The sequence below is a fragment of the Thalassophryne amazonica genome, chromosome 12, assembly GCF_902500255.1.
Source record: "Thalassophryne amazonica chromosome 12, fThaAma1.1, whole genome shotgun sequence".
In the NCBI taxonomy this organism is placed as follows: Eukaryota; Metazoa; Chordata; class Actinopteri; order Batrachoidiformes; family Batrachoididae; genus Thalassophryne; species Thalassophryne amazonica.
This window is the reverse complement of record NC_047114.1, coordinates 3,714,207-3,739,081: the sequence shown is the minus strand read 5'-3', so window position 1 is coordinate 3,739,081 and position 24,875 is coordinate 3,714,207. Positions and strand designations below refer to the sequence as shown.

General features: G+C 43.9%; 1 protein-coding gene across 1 annotated transcript in view; it reads left to right on the top strand.

Annotated features, from left to right (window-relative positions):
- Window positions 1-24,875, top strand: part of tesk2 (testis associated actin remodelling kinase 2) — an 84,032-nt gene that overhangs the window by 10,691 nt on the left and 48,466 nt on the right. Inside the window, exon 3 of the mRNA XM_034182406.1 lies at window positions 23,480-23,601. Coding sequence (XP_034038297.1) covers window positions 23,480-23,601 — 122 coding nt within the window. The remainder of the gene's footprint in view (window positions 1-23,479; window positions 23,602-24,875) is intronic.

Genomic DNA, 24,875 nt, shown 5'->3' with positions numbered 1-24,875 from the left:
ATGCGTGCTTCCATCAGAAGCATCGCGTTAAAAGCCGAGCTAAAGCGACGCTTCTGACGCCTCTTAAAAAAAAAAAAAAAAAAAAAAAAAAGCAACGTGTCTCATGCCTCTGACGCTTCCGACACGTGAAAGGCCCATTAATCTGCAATAATGAGCTTGAAATAGTGCTGATCAAAATAATGAGGATAAAATCTATATTGGATTCCTGATCAGGATGCAACGTCTGATTTCGATCAAGTCTGAAACCATAACAAATACACTTTTTTTTTCAAGATGGCGCTGTCGATGCAGCTGCCTGTTACTACAGCTCTGACCCCTCTTTTCCTACTTTCGCTGTTTTTAATACTTTTTAATAGTGGTTATTTGTCTTTATTTGCAGTGGGTGGTACCCTGTGCAAGTGTGCACATGGGAAACCAACTTTTGTAACTCTTGTGATTAGTTTTCTGCTTCTTTCTGCACTTTTTGGGACAGCACGGGGAAATCTCTTTGTCTCCAGCTCCGGACGTCCCATTGTTTACACCCGGGATCAGCTGCTTGGACTAAGAGACTCTATGTACAGTGGGCCGGGTCCCCACTATGCTGAGCACCTGGACATACGAAGGAGACAGAGAGGCTGCAGGGGTGGCCTGACGAAGCGGAGAAATATTCAGTCTGTGGTCATGGGGAATGTAAGGTCTCTCCGCAACAAGACCGAGGAGCTAGCAGCGCTAACCTGTTTCCAGAGGCTGTATAAAGGCTGCAGTCTCATGTGCTTCACGGAGACGTGGTTGGATGAACATGTACCGGACTCTGTTATTAACATGGACGGGTTGTCCATGTTAATAACAGAGTTATTAACAACATTAACACTTATCCGCACGGACAGGACGTTGGCTGAGCGGGAAGAAAAGAAGAGGTTAGCTTGCAGTTTATGTGAGTGAGAGATGGTGCAGCACAGCTCATGTTCACGTGAAGGATCAGATCTGCTCCTCGGACGTGGAGCTACTCGCAGTGAGCATGAGGCCGTACTATCTCCCACAGGAGTTTGGGAGTGTGATTATGCTTTGCGTGTATATTCCTCTCTCTGCAGACTCCGCCCCTGCCTGTGAGCGGATCCACAGTACAGTCACGCGGCTGCAGACACAACACCCCCGCGCCCTCCTCCTCATCACCGGGGACTTTAACCACGCTTCCCTCTCTGCCACCCTCCCGACGTTCACCCAGTAAGTCACGTGTAAAACCAGGGACAATGGAATACTGGACCTCTTTTACGTTAATGTGGAGGACGCTTACACCTCCGCCCCCCTTCCCCCACTCGGACGCTCAGATCACAACCTCGTCTACCTGCTACCCCAGTACACACCCAGGGTGAGAAGAGAGCCAGTGCAGAAAAGGTCAGTGAAGCTCTGGACTGAAGAGGCCACTGAGAGGCTGAGGGACTGTTTCAGAACCACAGACTGGAGCATGTTTCAAAACTCGCACAGTGAAGACAACTGCCTGACCCAGTGTTTCACTAACTACATGAACTTCTGTGTCGAGAGCACTGTGCCCACCCGGAGGGTACGGTGCTTTCCCAACAACCACCCCTGGGTGACCCTCAAGCTGAAGGTCCTGATGAACCAGAAGAAGAGGGCTTTCAACTCGTGAGACAGAGAGGAGCAGCGTAGAGTACAACAGGAAGTCCAGTGGAGGATCCAGGCAGTCAAGGAGGAATATAGAAGGAAGATGGAGGAGCAGCTGGCCCAGAACAACGTCAGGGGCGTGTGGAGAGGCCTCAAGACTGCCTCCGGATTTGTGCAGGGTGCCAGCAGGACTGCAGATGAAGATTCTCGGTTTGCAGAGGAGCTAAACAGTTACGTTTTGGCTCCTCCACACCTGCCCCCGCCTGCTCCCGACTCTCCACACATGTCCAGCAGCCAGCCCTCCAGTCCCTCTGACCCCCCACCTTCTTCCCCCTGGTCACCTCCACTGCACCCCGGACTTTGTCCCTCCTCTCCCTGGACTGTATTCAGCCCCAGCCCACCTCAGCTCCCCCTCCCTTCCCCCTCACTGTGACTCCCACTGAGTTGAGAGGTCAGCTCCTGCGGCTGAAGCAGAGGAAAGCAGCAGGACCTGATGGGATCTCCCCAAGGCTGCTGAGGACCTCAGCCACATCTTTAACAAGAGCCTCAGCCTGGGGGTGGTCCCCACCCTGTGGAAAACCTCCTGTTTGGTCCCGGTTCCAAAAACACCGCACGCCAAGGAACCGGCCCACTACAGACCAGTTACCCTGACCTCCCACCTCATGAAGACCATGGAGCGGCTCATCCTGTCCCACCTCCACACTGTGGTGATCGACATCCTGGACCCTGGCGGGCGCTCACCCACATGGAGACCGGCGGGAGAGCTGTGAGAGTCATGTTCTTTGATTTCTCCAGCGCTTTCAACACCATCAGACCGGCCCTGCTGCGGGGGAAGCTGGAGGACGCAGGTGTGGATGGACATCGCCGCCTGGCCCATCGACTACCTCACTGACCGCCTGCAGTACATGCGGCTGCGCAGCTGTCAGTCTGAAGTGGTAAGGTGCAGCACCGGGGACCCCCAGGGCACTGTCCTTTCACCTTTCCTCTTCACCCTCTACACCTCGGACTTCACCTACAACACGGACAGCTGCCATCTCCAGAAGTTCTCTGATGACTCCGCCATTGTGGGTCGTGTGTCTGAGGGGAACGAGCTGGAGTACCGGTCGTTCATCACAGACATTGTGGACTGGTGTGAGCGCAACCACTTGTGTCTCAGCACCAGTAAGACGAAGGAGACCGTGATCGACTTCAGGAGGAAACCACCACCCCATTCACCGGTGAACATGCAGGGGGATGACATAGGGACTGTGGACAGTTTCAAATACCTGGGTGTTCACCTCAACAACAAACTGGACTGGACTCACAACACCGACGCCCTGTACAAGAAAGGACAGAGTCGCCTCCACCCCCTGAGGAGACTGAGATCCTTTGGAGTGAGCAGGCCTCTGCTTAAGACCGTCTATGACTCTGTTGTAGCCTCAGCTCTCATCTCCACTGTCATCTGTTGGGCCCCGGGCAGCACAGAGCGGGAGAAAAAGAGACTGAATAAGCTGGTCAGGTAGTCCAGCTCTGTCCTGGGCTGTCCTCTGGACTCTCTGGAGGAGGTGGCTGAGAGGAGGGTGTTAACAAAGTTCAAATCCATCATGGACAACTCCTCTCACCCTCTGCACCAGACTGTAGTGGAGCTGAGCAGCTTGTTCAGTGACAGGCTGAGGCACCCTCAGTGCAAGAAGGAACGATACCGCAGGTCGTTCCTCCCTGCTGCTGTCAGACTGTACAATAACACTGTGAAATAACCACATGCAATAATATGTCCACAAATCACGTGCAATTACAACTCGTTTACAAATCCCTGCACTAATGTCACCTTATCACATCTAAACTCCATTTCACATATTGTAAATAAGATGCTCCTATTTTTTAATTCCAATCATGTTTATATATATGAATATATATATATATATATATATATATATATATATATAATATACCTCATTTTCTTATTTTATTGTATTGTTACAGGTATTATTATTATTGCTTATCTTGTACACGCTGATTGATGCACATCTTCCTCCACTTGCACTCATCTTGTGTGTTTTTTAAGAGCTGACATAACGTGAATTTCTCCACTGTGAGATCAATAAAGTCTTATCTTATAATTTGTCAGCATTAAACAACAAGAAAAACAGGAAATACTAAGGTGATCGCCGGCCATTAGCCCTAAGCTTCATTTAAAGACACAGAATTTAGATAAAGTTGAGGCCGCAGCCTGCTGCATTTACTAATAAAATGAATTTAAAATAGTAAAAAGCATAGTAACATACTATACCTGTATGCTAGCCATATGAAAGGGAAAATAAGTGCGTCTTAAGTCTGGACTTGAAAGTCTCCACAGAATCTGACTGTTTTATTGACACAGGGAGATCATTCCACAGAACAGGGGCACGATAAGAGAAAGCTCTGTGACCCACAGACATTTTATTCACCCGAGAGACACAAGGTAGTCCTGCACCCCAAGATCGCAGAGCCCAGGCGGTACGTAGGGTTTAATTAGGTCAGCTAAGTAGGGAGGTGCCAGTCTGTGAACAATTTTATAGACTAGTAGCAGAACCTTAAAATCTGATCAAAATGGGTGTAATGTGGTCAAACTTTCTGCTTCCTGTCAAAAGTCTGGCAGCAGCATTTTGAACCAGTTGGAGAGCCCTAATGCTAGACTGCGGTAAACCAGAAAATAGAACATTGCAGTAGTCCAATCTAGAAGAATAAATGCATGGATCAGGGTCTCAGCATCAGCCATAGACAGGATGGGACAAATTTAACTTCTTTTTTATTCCTAAAAAGTTCACAGAATCAACAACAAATGAAGTAAATGATGCACTGAAGTGTGTGTATATATATACACACACACACACACACACACAAAAAAAACCAAGCCTTTAACTTTGACCATATATTTATTTACTGCAGTAGGTTAGTCTAACTAATATCTACAGTGTATCCAGAATGTATCCACAGTGTTTCAGTATTTCTACATTTTATGTTACAGTCTTATTCCAAAATGGAGTACATTCATTTTTCCCCCCAAAATTCTCACATCACATAATGACAACATTATGTTTTTTTTGGGGGGTTTTTTTTTTTTTGCAAATTTGTAAAAAAAACAACAACAAAAAACTAAATAAGAAATCACATGTCCATAAGTATTCACACCCTTTGTGCAGTGCATTGTTGATGCACCTTTGGCAGCAATTCCAGCCTCAAGTCTTCTTGAATATGATGCCACAAGCTTGGTGCACCTATCTTTGGGCAGTTTGGTCCATTCCTCTTTGCAGCACCTCTCAAGCTCCATCAGGTTGGATGGGGAGCGTCGGTGCACAGACATTTTCAGATCTCTCCAGAGATGTTCAGTCAGATTCAGGTCTGGGCTCTGGCTGGGCAACTCAAGGATGCTTAGGGTCATTGTCCTGCTGAAAGATGAACCGTCGCCCCAGTCTCAGGTCAAGAGTGCTCTGGAACAGGTTTTCATCCAGGATGTCTCTGTACATTGCTGCATTCATCTTTCCCTCAATCCTGACTAGTCTCCCAGTTCCTGCTGCCGAAAAACATTTCCACAGCATGATGCTGCCACCACCATGCTTCACTGTAGGGATGGTGCCTGGTTTCCTCCAAACACGACGCCAAAGAGTTTAATCTTTGTCTCATCAGACCAGAGAATTTTGTTTCTCCTGCTCTGAGAGTACTTTAGGTGCTTTTTGTCAAACTCCAGGTGGGCTGCCATGTGCCTTTTACTAAGGAGTGGCTTCTGTCTGGGCACTCTACCATACAGGCCTGATTGGTGGATTGCTACAGAGATGATTGTCCTTCTGGAAGGTTCTCCTCTTTCCACAGAAGAATGCTGGAGCTCTGACAGAGTGACCATCAGGTTCTTTTTCACCTCCCTGAGTAAGGTCCTTTTGCCCAGTTAGATGGGTGGCCAGTTCTAGGAAGAGTCCTGGTGGATCTGAGCTTTAACCTTCAAAGCAGCAGAAATGTTTCTGTACCTTTCCCCAGATTTGTGCCTTGAGACAATTCTGTCTCGGAGGTCTACAGACAATTCCTTTGACTTCATACTTGGTTTGTGCTCTGACTGTCAACTGTAGGACCTTATATGTAGACAGGTGTGTGTCTTTCCAAATCATGTCCAATCAATTGAATTTACCCCAGGTGGACTCCAATTAAGCTGTAGAAACATCTCAAGGATGATCAGTGGAAATAGGAGGCACCTGAGCTCAATTTTGAGCTTCATGACAAAGGCTGTGAATACTTACGTACATGTGATTTCTTTAGCCAACGTCACACATAGCAAAAATGTGTAGGAACCAGCCCGACATGGCAAATATTGCCATAATCCGACACAATCGGGAGGAAAAGAGGCGTGGTTAGCATTGTCAGAACGCATCCGGAATACCTTGTCCACACATGTACGATGGCATCCAAAGGGCATGTAGACAACAGTTTGGAGGACACAGACTGCTGTCAGATGGCCATGAAAGGCACTGCAGACTGCTCAATGTCCAAATGTCTGGATGGCAGACGCTGGACTGGAGTGCTGTGTTCCACACGCCCATGTGCACAGCGCATGTGTGTGCGTGGCGCATGTGAGCTCCTCGCCCACGCGTGGAACTGCAGTTATCATTCAGCCGTGTGTGTGTATGCACATATGAGCTGCTAAGAGTGTGCGCCGTGCGCACGCTTAGTGCCACTGGACAATTTTGCTGAAAGTTTGCTGGCACTGTGCCATGCTGTCCCCTGTGTCAGATGGACCCTTTCCAGTGAACTTTAATTTCTTTTTTCTTTTTTGCTCACTTCAGGAGCACAACGCAACTCTGGACACCTCGATAGTTGGATTACCACATGGGATTTAGTTTTTATTTTGGGTGATAAGATTTTAACTAGAGGCTGCTGGTTTCGGCCCCACCTCCACGTCCGCGCTGTAAAACACTCCTGGACCGCTGTTGGAGGTGAGATTCATGTTTATTAATGGTGTCATGACCTGGCACAACAGTTTCATGTCATATCTCCCACAGAGTTAGAAGTTGATCATTTATGACAGTGTGAGATCCGTTCAGCTCTGAGCCTATTGCGTGCAATGACACGTTACTGTGCACCACAGAGAGGCGCAGCTGCCCGTGTTATGATGAAGACAATAGTTCACATTATTTCTGTTGCCCATGGGAAGGAATGGACAAATATCTGTATTGTACGGGCTATTGTGGATATAACAACCTGTTCAGATTTGTGGTGGTGTGTGTACAGTTGCGCTAATTCGTTTGTCAGTATCTCCATTAGGGATGGGTATCGAGAACCAGTTCCTTTCGGGTATCGTTAAGAAATTATTCGATCCACCGACATCAATAAGCTTTTTCCTTAACGATTCCATTATCTGTCCTTCAGAGTGGCTGTTGTTTTGGGGGGTGTTTGTCAGGAAAATGATCATTTCTGTACATTGATTACAGACCTGCAGTGGGTCTGTAATCAACTTTTCTGCAGAGTGGCTTTGCTTTGAACCTTGAACCAATCTAAACAGTGATTTGCAGATCGAAGCACTGCTTCGATCTACGATTCGTAGATTCATTGTTTTATTTCGCTTTATCCTAATTTTCCCCCGCTAAAACCCTGAAGTGCATATGTCTGAGTAATATTTAATATTTTTATGTTAAACCGACCTGTTATGGTCTTCTGAAACAGTTGATAGATGTATTTTATAACTTAAAAATGGTACAGATGCTAACGCGTTAGCATGTCTATGGCATTTTCAGTGTTAAAGTTAGCATTAAGCTGTTCGCATCAGCACATTTGTGTTAATTTGTTTTCTGTATAATTAATGGCTCAGCGTTCGTTGTCGTAAAAAAGTCAAATTGAAATTTTTTACATTTATTTTTATTCGTATATTAATAATAATAGCAACAATAATAGTCTACATAATACACAATAAGTCAATAATAATAGACTAATAATGTTACATTGCACTTTTAGAGAAAGAGACAAAAAGAACCTAATGAAACAAAACAAATACGAGGTCTGTCCAAAAAGTATCGGACCTTTTTATTTTTTGCAAAAACCATATGGATTTGAATCACGTGTGATTGCATCAGCCAAGCTTGAACCTTCGTGCACATGCGTGAGTTTTTTCACGCCTGTCGGTTGCGTCATTCGCCTCTGAGCAGGCTTTGTGTGAGCAGTGGTCCACCCCTCTCGTCAGATTTTTATTGTGAATAAATGTCTGAACGATTTGGAGCTTTGCTGCATCAATTTTTTTCCAGAAACTGTGAGAGACCTCCAGGTGGACACTGTTCGGAAAATTAATATGGCTTTCAGGGAGGATTTTATGGGGATTACACAGATTGAGTGTTACTGCCGCTTTAAGCACGGCCCACAACTGCTGAGAGCACGCCGCGCTCCCAGCGCCGATCGACAGGCTCACACCCCGCTGAAACAACCAGATCATTTCCAGCGTGAAGGCTTTGTTGATCCGGGACGTCGTCTGACTTTCACAAAAAGGCAGAAGGCGTGGACATCAGCACTTTTTCAGCACATTCCACTGTTACAGGAGTTTTTTTCATGGAAAGAAAAGCGGAGGGACGCGCCACGGAGCAGTTCATTACGTGGCACAAAACCACCTCCATGTTGGTCTCACAGGACGGCTTTCAGGTGGATTTCAGACGGCTTCCGGTTGCTTTTCAGTCGTGTGATTATCCGAGAAATTGAGCATGAGCTGGACATGCCCCAACATGTCCTGTGAGGCTTCATCACGGCGTTGCTTTGCGCCATGCGGTTCCACCGCGACGCGCAGAACTCCTCCGCACGTCTGTCTCAATGTGCCGAAAAAGTGCTGATGTCCACGTCTTTTCACAATTCCTGTGCTAGACAGACGACATACCGGATCAAGACAGCGTCCAGTTTAGAAATGAATGGCACATTCCACTGTTATAGGAGTTTTTGTCATGGAAAGAGGAGCGGAGGAATTCCGCGCGTCGCGGTGGAGCCACATGGCACAAAGCAACGCCGTGATGAAGCCTCACAGGACATGTTCTGGCATGTCCTGGGTATTGTATCACTTCCTGTTCCGGAGCACAGCGGTGTTTTGCTGTATCTGTTAGCTGTTTAATCTGCGCAGTTAGATTGATCTAGTTAAGTAGATAACGATTTGTTTCACAGTGTAATCTTCACGTGCCTTAACTAAAGCACTCCCTCTGCTGAATCACCTCTAAATTATTTACACATTATTCACTTTGTGTGTTTTTAGGAATCCGCTAGCTTAGCGCAGCTACTAGCTCTTAGCCGATTTAGCATGGCGGCTTCTCCTGTCTCTCCCACACTTTGCCGCTCTGGGTGTGAAATATTTAGTTATTCCTCGGCATCCTTTAGCAGTAATGGTACTTGTAATAATTGTAGCTTATTCGTAGCTTTGGAGGCCAGGCTGGGCGAATTGGAGACTCGGCTCCGCACCGTGGAAAATTCTACAGCTAGCCAGGCCCCTGTAGTCGGTGTGGACCAAGGTAGCTTAGCCGCCGTTAGTTCCCTTCCAGCAGATCCCGAGCAGCCGGGAAAGCAGGCCGACTGGGTGACTGTGAGGAGGAAGCGTAGCCCTAAACAGAAGCCCCGTGTACACCGCCAACCCGTTCACATTTCTAACTGTTTTTCCCCACTCGGTGACACACCCACTGAGGATCAAACTCTGGTTATTGGCGACTCTGTTTTGAGAAATGTGAAGTTAGCGACACCAGCAACCATAGTCAGTTGTCTTCCTGGGGCCAGAGCAGGCGACATTGAAGGAAATTTGAAACTGCTGGCTAAGGGTAAGCGTAAATTTAGTAAGATTGTAATTCACGTCGGCAGTAATGACACCCGGTTACGCCAATCAGAGGTCACTAAAATTAACATTGAATCGGTGTGTAACTTTGCAAAAACAATGTCCGACTCTGTAGTTTTCTCTGGGCCCCTCCCCAATCGGACCGGGAGTGACATGTTTAGCCGCATGTTCTCCCTGAATTGCTGGCTGTCTGAGTGGTGTCCAAAAAATGAGGTGGGCTTCATAGATAATTGGCAAACTTCTGGGGAAAACCTGGTCTTGTTAGGAGAGACGGCATCCATCCCACTTTGGATGGAGCAGCTCTCATTTCTAGAAATCTGGCCAATTTTCTTAAATCCTCCAAACCGTGACTATCCAGGGTTGGGACCAGGAAGCAGAGTTGTAGTCTTACACACCTCTCTGCAGCTTCTCTCCCCCTGCCATCCCCTTATTACCCCATCCCCGTAGAGACGGTGCCTGCTCCCAGACCACCAGTAACCAGTAAAAATCTATTTAAGCATAAAAATTCAAAAAGAAAAAATAATATAGCACCTTCAACTGCACCACAGACTAAAACAGTTAAATGTGGTCTATTAAACATTAGGTCTCTCTCTTCTAAGTCCCTGTTAGTAAATTATATAATAATTGATCAACATATTGATTTATTCTGCCTTACAGAAACCTGGTTACAGCAGGATGAATATGTTAGTTTAAATGAGTCAACACCCCCGAGTCACACTAACTGCCAGAACGCTCGTAGCATGGGTCAAGGCGGAGGATTAGCAGCAATCTTCCATTCCAGGTTATTAATTAATCAAAAACCCAGACAGAGCTTTAATTCATTTGAAAGCTTGACTCTTAGTCTTGTCTATCCAAATTGGAAGTCCCAAAAACCAGTTTTATTTGTTGTTATCTATCGTCCACCTGGTCGTTACTGTGAGTTTCTCTGTGAATTTTCAGACCTTTTGTCTGACTTAGTGCTTAGCTCAGATAAGATAATTATAGTGGGCGATTTTAACATCCACACAGATGCTGAGAATGACAGCCTCAGTGCTGCATTTAATCTATTATTAGACTCAATTGGCTTTGCTCAAAATGTAAATGATGTTATGTGTCGGACGCAGCTCGGAGAACCGACCAGCGTTTGAAGGACCCAGTATGAAATAAGCAGAGCACGGTTCAAAGGCTAACTGAATTTAATACATAACAGTGATAATATAATAACAAAAAGGTGCGGCCTGGCGTGGTGCGCTCCCAGCAGCGCTAACGGTCCGGAGCCAGAAGCTGTTTCGGACCCAAGGACCCCGCCGACACCCCCCAGGTGGCCGCAACAACCGAGTCTGTGAAAGAAGGAACCATTAAGTGAGTCCACACTCTACACACAGAACACTTAAAGGTGTACAAACAGCAAACACTTCCTGGCTTGATTACTGATCAGCTTCCCAACCTGCAGGCATGGAACAATCAGTTCACAAAACTCCACTGCGGTGAAAGCTGATACATGACTAACAAACAGCTCAATACAATAAGGTGTGAGGGACACCACATTTACTGACTGTATAAATGTTAGTCACAAAATCTAACGTACCTCAGGAAGTGTGCTGACGAGCGTGAGACCTCACCCCCTCCTCTTTCACAGACTGTGCATCAAACCTGGACGTTCTCAGCATCCGCTGTTGATGAGATGGCTCCCGAGAGGACGATCTCACCCGTCTGGTCACAAGGTCGAGTCTCTGGCAAATACACACTGTGCACTCCAGTCTTAAATGCCGACATGTTCCAATCCATCCAGATGCACCACAGCTGTGAGTCCTGACGAGTCGCAGGTGATCAGGGTGAGGTCCTGACAGCCTCAGCAACACAGCCACTCAGTCCCAAACGCACGCCACCTGGGAGGAAAACCAAAAGACAGAAACAAACCGGCAGCCAGGCCCCCCCAGCCATATAACAAATGAGTCCACCCACCACTTTAATCTTATCTTAGATCTTGTTCTGACTATGGTATGGAAATTGAAGACTTAACAGTATTCCCTGAAAAGTCCCTTCTGTCTGATCATTTCTTAATAACATTTACATTTACTCTGATGGACTACCCAGCAGTGGGGAATAAGTTTCATTACAGTAGAAGTCTTTCAGAAAGCGCTGTAACTAGGTTTAAGGATATGATTCCTTCTTTATGTTCTCTAATGCCATATACCAACTCCGTGCAGAGTAGCTACCTAAACTCTGTAAGTGAGATAGAGTATCTCGTCAGTAGTTTTACATCCTCATTGAAGACAACTTTGGATGCTGTAGCTCCTCTGAAAAAGAGAGCTTTATATCAGAAGTGCCTGACTCTGTGGTATAACTCACAAACTCGCAGCTTAAAGCAGATAACCCGTAAGTTGGAGAGGAAATGGCATCTCACTAATTTAGAAGATCTTCACTTAGCCTGGAAAAAGAGTCTGTTGCTCTATAAAAAAGCCCTCCGTAAAGCTAGGACATCTTACTACTCATCACTAATTGAAGAAAATAAGAACAACCCCAGGTTTCTTTTCACCACTGTAGCCAGGCTGACAAAGAGTCAGAGGTCTATTGAGCCGAGTATTCCTTTAACTTTAACTAGTAATGACGTCATGACTTTCTTTACTCTTTACTCATAACTATCCCAAAGACGTATTGTTATCTTTGGCTGCTTTCAGTGATGCCGGTATTTGGTTAGACTCTTTCTCTCCGATTGTTCCGAGTTATTTTCATTAGTTACTTCCTCCAAACCATCAGCCTTGCCTTACAATATAAAGCGCCTTGGGGCAACTGTTTGTTGTGATTTGGCGTTATATAAATAAAATTGATTTGATTTGATGTCCAGCTCATGCACAATTTCTCGGTTAGTCACACGACTGAAAACCCACCGACAGCCATCTGAAAGCCATCCTGTGAGACCAACACGGAGCTGGTTTTGTCCCGCGCCATGAACGGCTCCGTGGCGCATCCGTCCGCTTTTCTTTCCATGAAAAAAACTCCTTTAACAGTGGAATGTGCTGTAAAAGTGCTGATGTCCACGCCTTCTGCCTTTTTGTGAAAGTCAGACGACGTCCCGGATCAACAAAGCCTTCACGCTGGAAATGATCTGGTTGTTTCAGAGGGGTGTCAGCCTGTCGATCGGCGCTGGGAGCGTAACACTCCTTAATCTGTGTAATCCCCACAAAATCGTCCCTGAAAGCCATATTAATTTTCCGAACGGTGTCCACCTGGAGGTCTCTCACAGTTTCTGGAAAAAAATTGATGCAGCAAAGCTCCAAATCGTTCAGACATTTATTCGCAATAAAAATCCGACGAGAGGGGTGGACCACTGCTCACTCAAAGCCTGCTCACAGGCGAATGACGCAACCGACAGGCGTGAAAAAACTCACGCATGCGCACGAAGGTTCAAGCTTGGCTGACGCAATCACACGTGATTCAAATCCATATGGTTTTTGCAAAAAATAAAAAGGTCCTATACTTTTTGGACCGACCTCGTAAGTGTTTACTGTGAACACCTAGTGACTCTTACACCTCCACTTCATCCCTGTTTTATTTAAGTTTAATGACAATTTGTTTCGGTCACACCATATTTTCAGTTTGTTAATTTCTTCAGTGATTTCCTCCAGAACTATCTGCCAAACTAGAAAACTGCTGCATCCTAGTAAGAGCAGAATACTACTGGAATGAATTTGAATAAGGAAAGTTGTTTTTTTTTTTTCTCACTAAATGGATGTTGCACTCACTCCAGTTTATTGTCTGGAATAGCCCCAGATTGCATTTCAGAGCTTTTAGAATTTAAACATTTTCGTGCGGGTGGTGTTGGGGGTAATTGTGGGTTTCAGCTTTTTTTTGTTTTTCACCACTTTCATCCCTGAATATGTCAATCATGAGTCACTCCTCCGTTCTGTTCACACAGCTCCAAACGCTGCGCAGTTCTCTGTCGAGTCAAGTTAGAACAATAGTCCAGTCGGAATTAATAAATTTAAATCGAAATGCTGTTTAAATCAAATGACACCTCTTTCCAAATGTTGCAATACAAACAAACTGCAATTGATCAAAATGTTTTTTTCCACCCAAAATGAGACGTCCTGCGCTGACGTGCAGCAGCTGGCTGAGCTCAGCTCAGAGGTATGGAGAGATATTCATGCCAAAATGTCTGAAAGGAAATGCTTTTGACAAAAACTGCAAATTTTATTTATTCTTATTTATGTCCAGAGATCAAGCATCCAGTGACAAATTTAAAATGTTGTTGACATAGAAAACCTGTAAAGGCTACTTTTAGTGCACAGAAAATTCACAAGAGGTATTGATAAGGGAATCAATAAGGAATTGGATCGATAAGCAGAATTGATAATGGCATAGATATCGATAAAATCTTATCAATACCCATCCCTAATCTCCATAAACCTGGTATTGCTGACAGATTTTGGTTTAACACAGAATTGCAAGCCACACATTGCAAATGTGAGTAAAGTGTGGTGCACACAAGACCAATCAAACAACTTGGCAAATGACACTAATATGTCCAGTTTAATCCCAGCCAACTCTTATTTACAAATCGGATAGATTTTTTTTTTTTTTTTTTTTTTATATAACTGTGCTGGCCTGACAATTTTTCTTTGGCTGTGTGGTGCAGAAATGCGCAACGCACAGGTATGTAGAGAAGAAACATGATGTAAACATGCAAATGACCAGGCAGTGAAGTAGAAATGGGTCCTATATAGGCCCCGAGGTCTGTTGGTGCTGTTGCTTGTCTCCGGATTTCGTTGCATCAAGCGGATGAGAGTAGACTCCCCTGGACGGGATACCAATCCAACACAGTTACTTCCCCAGCCGAGGTTGGTACTAATTTACAGCTCAGTAGACTGAGACTATGCATCAAGTGTCACAGACAGGTAGCATGAGCGGGATTCAAACCCAGGTCTACCTGGCAGGCCAGCTTTGTATCAACTCAGTTACCTGCTCTACATCAGACAATGGGACAAAAAAGATCTTGTTTCATTCTGGTTCACCATAGTTTGGATTATATCCAACTATTACTGGATAAATTTTAGATCCATGTACATCTGCCAAAGGTCTTTCCTGGATTCATACTGTATGTGATATGGACCCGGCGCCACGAGGGGGCGTTTGGGGACGATGCCCCCTCACGTCATCATCCTCGCCCCCTCGGATGTGAGAGTTATCAAAAATAAAAATAAAAAAGAAAGAAAAAGAAATACTGGAAAATATAGCGCCTCGCAGTTTCGCAGATTTTTTTAGTCCAATTTTGCATGCATTTTGCATTTTTTTTTTTTTTTTTAACAGAGCATTGTGTTCTGTGTCTTCATCAAGCAGGCCGATGTTCTGTTGAGATGACGGGACACCTGTTGCGGCACCGCGAAGGGAGAGTACGCGCATTGTGTTCTGCTGTTGGTCTTATTTTTCTACTAAGGTTTGAACTTTGAGAGTGTTTACACACGAGAGAAAAGTGAGAAAATGTTCATGCCTGTTTGAGAAAAGTGTATAAAGTGTGTAGTGAGGGGTTTTACAGCCTTAAAACATCTATAATAATTGTAAAAAATAACGCTGTCTACTTCGCGGATTTCGCCTATTGCGGGCTATTTGTAGAACATAACTCCCGCGATAAATGAAGGACCACTGTATATCTACATGAAAGGTTTATCTTTGACCCGTTGTGTGACTGTCATGCCCAGTTGCGCTGTGTTTGCGCTTGTGATGGAGGGCTGTATGTGGGGTTAATCTACTGTCTCATGTCGTTTATCAGATCAGTTGTTGGTTTGGTTTTATGCAGGAGATCCCTTGACCGAGGGTCTATACATTCAAATAATAATTAAAAAATAGTGTCATCACTCTTTACTCTTACTCAGTCAGTCTCTTACAACGGTGTAGCCTAAATACACAAGCTTTCTAGGAGCGCACCCAATTTATAACGCACGCTCAGAGGCAGGTACCCTCCGGTGCACACTTTTTTTTGGCGGGGGGGTGCGACCCCGCCCCCTGTGAGAACCTCATTGCCCACTTAATATTTTTTTTCTGGTGCCGGGCCTGATGTGATACACCAGACTAAGACAGAAATCCAACACAAAGGAAACTTGTTGAAATGTTAAATGTCTGTTCTTGCTGGCTGAGTTGTTTTTCCATAGGTATAACCAGTTCCATGTGGGAAATGGGCTCAGGGCTACAATTTTCAAGAAATGAAGCACTGTGGAATGGAGAGAAGTTGGCAGTGAAGAATGGAGAGCAGAAAGGAAGGAGTGTTGAGAGGAGAGAAAGGTAGAAGTGAAAGATGTAGGAAAGAAGAGCTGGTCATCAGTGAGAGTATGAGTACCGGGGATGTTGGTGTGGAAGGTGGAGAAAGGGGGTGGTCAGGAGTAAATCCAGACTGGGGGGATGTGAGGAATTGGGGGTAGGATAGACGGATGTGGGGGAGGTGACCTGTGGAGGAGTGACCATCTGCTATTTTTGCTATCCTTTGGTAGACCAGCTCCTTTGATTTTGATCAGTGTATAAGCTTATTTTTAAAGGATTTTTTTTTTTTTTTTTTTTTTGTTAAGTGCGGTTAACTGAGTGATTTACAGGCCATGCAGAAAAATGCAGTTTTGGCATTTAGCGTCTTACTCGTGTGCACCACCTCCCTCAGCCAAAAACGTGAATTGAATCCACCAGTTTGTCCTTTGTGGGTATCTGGTTAAATTCACCAAGCTGTATTTAGTAAAAATATTTCTGGATGACGTCGTGTATTGTCATTTCTTGCCTGCAGCTCCTGATCTTGCTTGAAGAAGGTCTTTCCTCTCGACATCAGGGTATGAATCTGTTCAGCTACTGGGTTAAAACCTGCATTGTGGTGTAAATATGTTTCTGGTGCATTTCAGTGTCAGTAAATGAGTTATAAGCATTTATAGGCGTGCGTGTGCTGGAGGTGTTTCTGCAGCGGCTTTTGTCTTCTGTGGTTTTCTGCTATTGACAGATATGTGTGTTTAACTCATACTTACTCATTACTGTTGCTCCATGGTGTTAACTTTGTAAGCTTTGCAACTGGCATAGATTTGGGAGTGGGTGTAACCGTTCTTTACATTATTGATTGGTCATTGTAGAAGGAAAATCAGTAGAAGGAAAATAGTTCAGTATCGATTTATTGATACAGCACCAAATCATAGCAAAAGTCACCTCAATGGGCTATCAACAAGTAAGGTCTTAGATTTGACCGAGCCACAGTGGTATGGGAAAACTATCGTTTTTGATCTAACAGGAAGAAACCTCAAGCAGAACAGACTCATTGGAGTAACCATCTGCTGTGGTTGATCTAATGAGACAAAACCAACGGATTGACTGCACAAGATTGAGAAGTGTTGCAACAAAAGGACCATAAAGGTGGAACATTGAATGTGGTCAAAAAACGAGGAGTAGATTAGAGTCTCATTGAAATAGTATACAAGCAATGAATGTTCTTTTCTGTTGCACCAATGGGAAACATTCATTAGTTGTTTTACGAGGTCTGTGAGAAAAGTATCGGACCTTTTTATTTTTTTTCAAAAACCATATGGATTTGAATCACGTGTGATTGCATCAGACAAGCTTGAACCTTCGTGCGCATGCGTGAGTTTTTTCACGCCTGTCGGTTGCGTCATTTGCCTGTGAGCAGGCTTTGTGTGAGCAGTGGTCCACCCCCTCGTCGGATCTTTATTGCGAATAAATGTCTGAATGATTTGGAGCTTTGCTGCATCAATTTTTTCCAGAAACTGTGAGAGACCTCCAGGTGGACACCATTCGGAAAATTAATATGGCTTTCAGGGACGCTTTTATGGGGATTATACAGATTAAGGAGTGTTACTGCCACTTTAAGGACGGCCCACAACTGCTGAGAGTGCGGCGCGCTCCCAGCGCCGATCGACATGCTCAAACAACCAGATCATTTCCAACTTGAAGGCTTTGTTGATCCGGGACCTTGTCTGACTTTAACAAAAAGGCAGGAGACGTGGACATCAGCACTTTTTCGGCACATTCCACTGTTACAGGAGTTTTTTTCATGGAAAGAAAAGCGGAGGGACGCGCCACGGAGCCGTTCATTACGCGGCACAAAACCACCTCCGTGATGGTCTCACAGGACGGCTTTCAGGTGGATTTCAGATGGATTCCGGTTGTTTTTCACTCGTGTGATTATCCGATTGTGATTGTGCATGAGCTGGACATGCCCGAACATGTCCTGGAAGGCTTCACCACGGCGTTGCTTTGCGCCATGCGGCTCCACCGCGACGCGCGGAACTCCTCCGTACGTCTGTCTTAAAGTGCTGATGTCCACGTCTTTTCACAATTCCTGTGCTAGTCAGACGACATACCGGATCAAGACAGCGTCCAGTTTAGAAATGAACGGCACATTCCACTGTTACAGGAGTTTTTGTCATGGAAGGTGGAGCCGCATGGTGCAAAGCAACGCCATGATGAAGCCTTCCAGGACACGTTGGGGCATGTCCAGCTCATGCACAATCACAATCGGATAATCACACGACTGAAAAGCAACCGGAATCCATCTGAAATCCACCTGAAAGCCGTCCTGTGAGACCAACACGGAGTGGAATGTGCCGGAAAAGTGCTGATGTCCACGTCTCCTGCCTTTTTGTGAAAGTCAGATGAGCTCCCGGATCAACAAAGCCTTCACGTTGGAAATGATCTGGTTGTTTGAGCATGTCGATTGGCGCTGGGAGCGCACCGTGCTCTCAGCAGTTGTGGGCCGTCCTTAAAGCGGCAGTAACACTCCTTAATCTGTATAATCCCCATAAAATCCTCCCTGAAAACCATATTAATTTTCCGAACGGTGTCCACCTGGAGGTCTCTCTCAGTTTCTGGAAAAAAATTGATGCAGCAAAGCTCCAAATCGTTCAAGCATTTATTCGCAATAAAAATCCGACGAGAGGGGTGGACCACTGCTCACATAAAGCCTGCTCACAGGCGAATGACGCAACAGACAGGCGTGAAAAAACTCACGCGTGCGCACGAAGGTTCAAGCTTGTCTGATGTAATCACACGTGATTCAAATCCATATGGTTTTTGAAAAAAATAAAAAGGCCTGACACTTTTCTCACAGACCTCGTATAAAACACCTAAGCCGTGTCACTTGGTATTTTATTTAAAATTAGACAGGTGCTTCTTGTCAGGATAGGAGGCAAACAGATGGCTCTGTGTCCACACAGGTGTTGGCTCCGCCCAACAGGTGACCCACCGACACCCCGCTGATCTCCTTCATATCATGGACACGTTTTTACAAATAGCTTGTGGAGTTTCATACAACCGAGTGAAACATATGGGACAAAAATGCACAGTAAACACATCCAGAATCCACAGTATATGCACGGACAAGTAGTGAATGATATACAATCTACCAATCAAATGGCAAGGATCTATTTAGTCATCATACAAACTGCATAATTGAGGCAGTGAATGTACTGAAGCTACATCAGTCATTGAGGTAGATTTCCCTCAGCCCGTCCAAAACCAGATGGATTGCCAACCCCCCCCCCCCCCCCCCCCCCAAACAAAAAATTCTACTTGTACAACCCCAAATCCAATGAAGTTGGGACGTTGTGTGAAATGTAAATAAAAACAGAATACAGTGATTTTCAAATCCTCTTCAACCTATATTCAATTGAATACGCCACAAAGACAAGATATTTAATGTTCAAACTAATAAACTTTATCGTTGTTGTGCAAATATTTGCTCATTTTGAAATGATGCCTGCAACACATTTCAAAAATGCAGGGACAGTGGCAACAAAAGACTGGGAAAGTTGATGAATGCTCAAAGAACACCTATTTGAAACATTCCACAGGTGAACAGGTTAATTGGAAACAGGTGAGTGTCATGATTGGGTATAAAAGGAGCATCCCCAAAAGGCTCAGCCATTCACAAGCAAAGATGGGGTGAGGATCATCACTTTGTGAACAACTGCATGAAAAAAAATAGTCCAACAGTTTAAGAACAATGTTTCTCAACTTTCAATTGCAAGGAATTTAGGGATTCCATCAGCTACAGTCCATAATATAATCAGAAAATTCAGAGAATCTGGAGAACGTTCTACATGTAAGCAGCAAGGCCAGAAACCAACACTGACCTTTGATCCCTCAGGCGGCACTGCATTAAAAACCAACATCATTGCGTAAAGAATCTTACCACGTAGGCTGAGGAACAGTTCAGAAAACCATTGTCAGTTAACACAGTTCGCCACTACATCTACAAGTGCAAGTTAAAACTCTACCATGGAAAGTGAAAGCCAAACATCAACAACATCCAGAAACGCCGCTGCCTTCTCTGGGCCCAAGCTCGTTTGAAATGGACAGACACAAAGTGGAAAAGTGTGCTGTGGTCTGATGAGTCCACATTTCAAATTGTTTTTGGAAATCATGGACGTCATGTCCTCTGGACAAAAGAGGAAAAAGATCATCCAGATTGTTACCAGCACAAAGTTCAAAAGCCAGCATCTGTGATGGCACCATCAATGCTGAAAGGTACATCCAGGTTTTGGAGCAACACATGCTGCCACCCAAGCAACGTCTTTTTCAGGGACGTTTCTGCTTATTTCAGCAAGACAATGCCAAGCCACATTCTGCACATGTTACAACAGCGTGGCTTCGTAGTAAAAGACTGCGGGTACTAGACTGGCCTGCCTGCAGTCCAGACCTGTCGCCCATTGAAAGTGTGTGGCGCATTATGAAGCCCAAAATACGACAACGGAGACCCCGGACTGTTGAACAACTGAAATCATACATGAAGCAAGAATGGGAAAGAATTCCACCTACAAAGCTTCAACAATTAGTGTCTTCAGTTCCCAAACGCTTATTAAGTGTTGTTAGAAGGAAAGGTGATGTAACACAGTGGGAAACATACCACTGTCCCAGCTTTTTGGAAACGTGTTGCAGGCATCCATTTCAAAATGAGCAAATATTTGCACAAAAACAATAAAGTTTATCAGTTTGAACATTAAATATCTTGTCTTTGTGGTGTATTCAATTGAATATAGGTCGAAGAGGATTTGAAAATCATTGTATTCTGTTTTAATTTACATTTCACAAAACATCTCAACTTCACTGGAATTGGGGTTGTACTTCACAGAGCATGACATGGTCCCAAGCTGAAACATTTCTACTTAAATCAATACATATGTATATAAATTGTGTGTCCACTGTTGATGTAGGAAAGGCACCGCATTGTTTAGTGTGAAGTATGTCATGGTTCCTCTGTTCTTGGTGGTGGTGCAGAAGGCCACCATTACATGTGTATGAATTACAGCCCAGGAAATGCTATTCAAGGAACCGTTTGCTGTGAAGTTCTCTTTACTGAAACCAGGCAGAGATCATATCTGGACTATGCAGCACATCAGTGTGACAGCGGTTCACAGCTTAAAGTTCATTTTCAGTGTTTGAGAATAACTTCCTGACTACCAGGACACACACACACACACACACACACACACACACACACATACATATATATATATATATATATATATATAGGGTGTCTCAAAAAATTTACCCCAAAGTATTTTGACAGCACAGAAAAACTAATCAATATTTTCAGACATTTTCTGCATGCCCATGCGGCCGAAGCATGTAATTTTTCTTCCCAACAGTCTGCAAAAGTCTTTCCTTTTGGGTGTTTTAACCCTTTATCTTTTACACCACATGATCAATGTAACCTCCTTGTCTGAAGTTTCCTAAGAAACAAATCACCTGTCTCCTTGCCATTTGCTGGGGAGTTATTCGCTCTGAGACTGAATTTTGTGTGGAAGGAGATGCAGGTCAGCCCTTAGGATGTGTTGCACAGAACTCAATGGTTTTTGTTCTCAGAATTAGGGTCAACTGCTGTATTTTTCCTGGACTTTGTCTTGCAGAACAAACTTTAGGGTTCCTGAAATGAGAAAAACACCATTATTTCACAGTAAAAACATTTCGTGGTATTCATATTTCAGAGTACTTTTAGGTACATTTTTTGACACCCAATCGTTTTTGTGACATCAGGAAGATGTAACCTTCATTTTCTTCAAAGCACGCTGGGATGTAGCTGGACTCTTGGTTGCAGATGCATATTTATGAAACCACCTGTCACTACAAACTGAAGTCGCAGTATAAACTAATACACAGTTGATCGTGTGACTGAATATTGACACGTCGACCATGTTGCTGTTGACCACATGTTCCTGCTCTTTTTGTGTTATCTTTATTTTATGCTTCTTCTCTTTTCTGACTTTTTTTCAGCAGGTTACATTTGCAATCTATGTTGAAAGTAACTGCACTGATTCATTAATTTACATTTTGCACTATATATTTAATACAATATTCTATGCAACAGTCAAATTTACAGTAGTGTTCAAAATAATACGTAGTAGTGCTATGTGACTAAAAAGATTAATCCAGGTTTTGAGTATATTTCTTATTGTTACATGGGAAACAAGGTAGCAGTAGATTCAGTAGATTCTCACAAATCCAACAAGACCAAGCATTCATGATATGCACACTCTTAAGGCTATGAAATTGGGCTATTAGTAAAAAAAAAGTAGAAAAGGGGGTGTTCACAATAATAGTAGCATCTGCTGTTGATGCTACAAACTCAAAACTATTATGTTCAAACTGCTTTTTTAGCAATCCTGTGAATCACTAAACTAGTATTTAGTTGTATAACCACAGTTTTTCATGATTTCTTCACATCTGCGAGGCATTAATTTTATTGGTTTTGAACCAAGATTTTGCTCGTTTACTAGTGTGCTTGGGGTCATTGTCTTGTTGAAACACCCATTTCAAGGGCATGACCTCTTCAGCATAAGGCAACATGACCTCTTCAAGTATTTTGACATATCCAAACTGATCCATGATACCTGGTATGTGATATATGGGCCCAACACCATAGTAGGAGAAACATGCCCATATCATGATGCTTGCACCACTATGCTTCACTGTCTTCACTATGAACTGTGGCTTGAATTCAGAGTTTGGGGGTCGTCTCACAAACTGTTTGCGGTCCTTGGACCCAAAAAGAACAGTTTTACTCTCATCAGTCCACAAAATATTCCTCTATTTCTCTTTAGGCCAGTTGATGTGTTCTTTGGCAAATTGTAACCTCTTCTGCACATGTCTTTTATTTAACAGAGGGACTTTGCGGAGGATTCTTGCAAATAAATTAGCTTCACACAGGCGTCTTCTAACTGTCACAGCACTTACAGGTAACTCCAGACTGTCTTTGATCATCCTGGAGCTGATCAATGGGTGAGCCTTTGCCATTCTGGTTATTCTTCTATCCATTTTGATGGTTGTTTTCCGTTTTCTTCCGCGCGTCTCTGGATTTTTTGTCAACTTCAACTTATTTTCATTTATATAGCGCCAAATCACAACAGAGTTGCCTCAAAGCGCTTCACACAGGTAGCGCTTCACACAGGTAAGGTCTAACCTTACCAACCCCCAGAGCAACAGTGGTAAGGAAAAACGCCCTCTGAGGAAGAAACCTCAAGCAGACCAGACAATTTATGGACAATTTGTCCATTTTAAAGCATTGGAGATCATTGTAGATGAACAGCCTATAAGTTTTCCCCTCTCCAATCAACTTTTTAATCAAACTACGCTGTTCTTCTGAACAATGTCTTTAACGTCCTATTTTCCTCAGGCTTTCAAAGAGAAAAGCATGTTCAACAGGTGCTGGCTTCATCCTTAAATAGGGGACACCTGATTCACACCTGTTTGTTCCACAAAACTGATGAACTCACTGACTGAATGCCACACTACTATTATTGTGAACACCCCCTTTTCTACTTTTTTTTTTTTACTAATAGCCCAATTTCATAGCCTTAAGAGTGTGCATATCATGAATGCTTGGTCTTGTTGGATTTGTGAGAATCTACTGAATCTACTGGTACCTTGTTTCCCATGTAACAATAAGAAATATACTCAAAACCTGGATTAATCTTTTTAGTCACATAGCACTAATATTATTCTGAACACTACTGTATGTCTGTTGTTTATTAATTGCGTTGTGGGCCAGCAGGGTGTACTGTGGTCACTGTGGAACTGAAAATGACTGAAGTGTGGCCCATTTGTATTTAATTTTTCTTGATTTTCAAGGTGCGTCATCGAGCTTCAGACCAAGTGATGGCCCTGAAGATGAACAAGCTCAGCAGCAACCGAGCTAACATGCTACGAGAGGTCCAACTGATGAACCGGCTTTCCCATCCAAACATACTCAGGTCGGTGCGCACTGGTCAGCCACCATCAAGCGGTTCATGCATTTTGCAAGGAAGGAGATTTTGTCTTTTATCTCCGTTCATCAACTTATGTTCGATGAAAAATGTTGTCATTTAGGGATATTTGTTTAAACTTTCATGAAGTTGTAGATCGGTTTCAGACAAAAACTTTACAGTTATGAATGCAAAAACCACATTTGTGTTTTCTGGCGTTACATTTATGTACCTGAAACAACTGAACTTAAGACTTAAGATGTCAATATGAATTTTATTGTAGTAAGCAGAAACATACTCGGGATACAAGAATATACAGTACCTCTTATTTTTAAATACCGAAATTAACCTAGTTTATGTCCTCAGTATGAGACCATTACAGACTCTAGATTAATCAATGGACACAACAGAATGGATGTTTGGCAGCTCTTTTCCAGCGCACAAATCCCCAGACAGTTCAGGTGAACATGCTGGATCTTCAAGTGCATATCTCACACTAGTCAGTGTTATCTTTAAAAAAATTATATACTAGATTATAAATCATTTCTTCCAAGTATTTAAGTTGTGCAGGCTCTGACAAAGCTGGTAAAAGTAAACTTAGCGAGAGTGCGTCAGAAAAATGACAGACTAATAGCCATTTATATCTATAGTCATTACGTAACCTTAAACGTAAACAGCTGAAGGTCACTCTGCTGTTTACGTGGCCACTTGGATTCATGCTCGAACTTTATTCAGAAAAATCCCACATAAAATGCGTCTAAATGAGTTTGGAAAGCATGAAGTGATAAATCCAAACCCTGAGAGATGGATGAAACTGAGTTCTCCTCCTGTGTTCACACACAGCAGCAGACATGTAGAACATCACTGCTGCTCCAAGTCCTTACCTCCTTTCAAAAAAAAAACCCAATTTATAGGAACACATCACCGTCAGTAAAGTTTCAATCACCGACAGTCGCATTTGTGTTGCTTTCATTTGTCCCTTCACAGTCATTGATGCTGTAAGCAAGTAACGGCATTAAACAGCTGGGGGTGGGTCCGGTGTCCACGGTACATCTCTCACATTACGATTACAGCAGCAGTCAGTTTATCTCAAAGTCTTCATGTCCCCACCTTTAAACACACGGATAAAATCCTTCCTTCTCCGCGACTCCGACTCCAAATAGTTTTTGAAGTGCTTTTCTCACGCTGTGCCCGGCTGCATTTCTCCACTCTTTACGGGAGGCGTGTACCAAACACTTCCACTTCTCGGTCAAAAACACTGTGACTTGTTACGATGGGTCCTC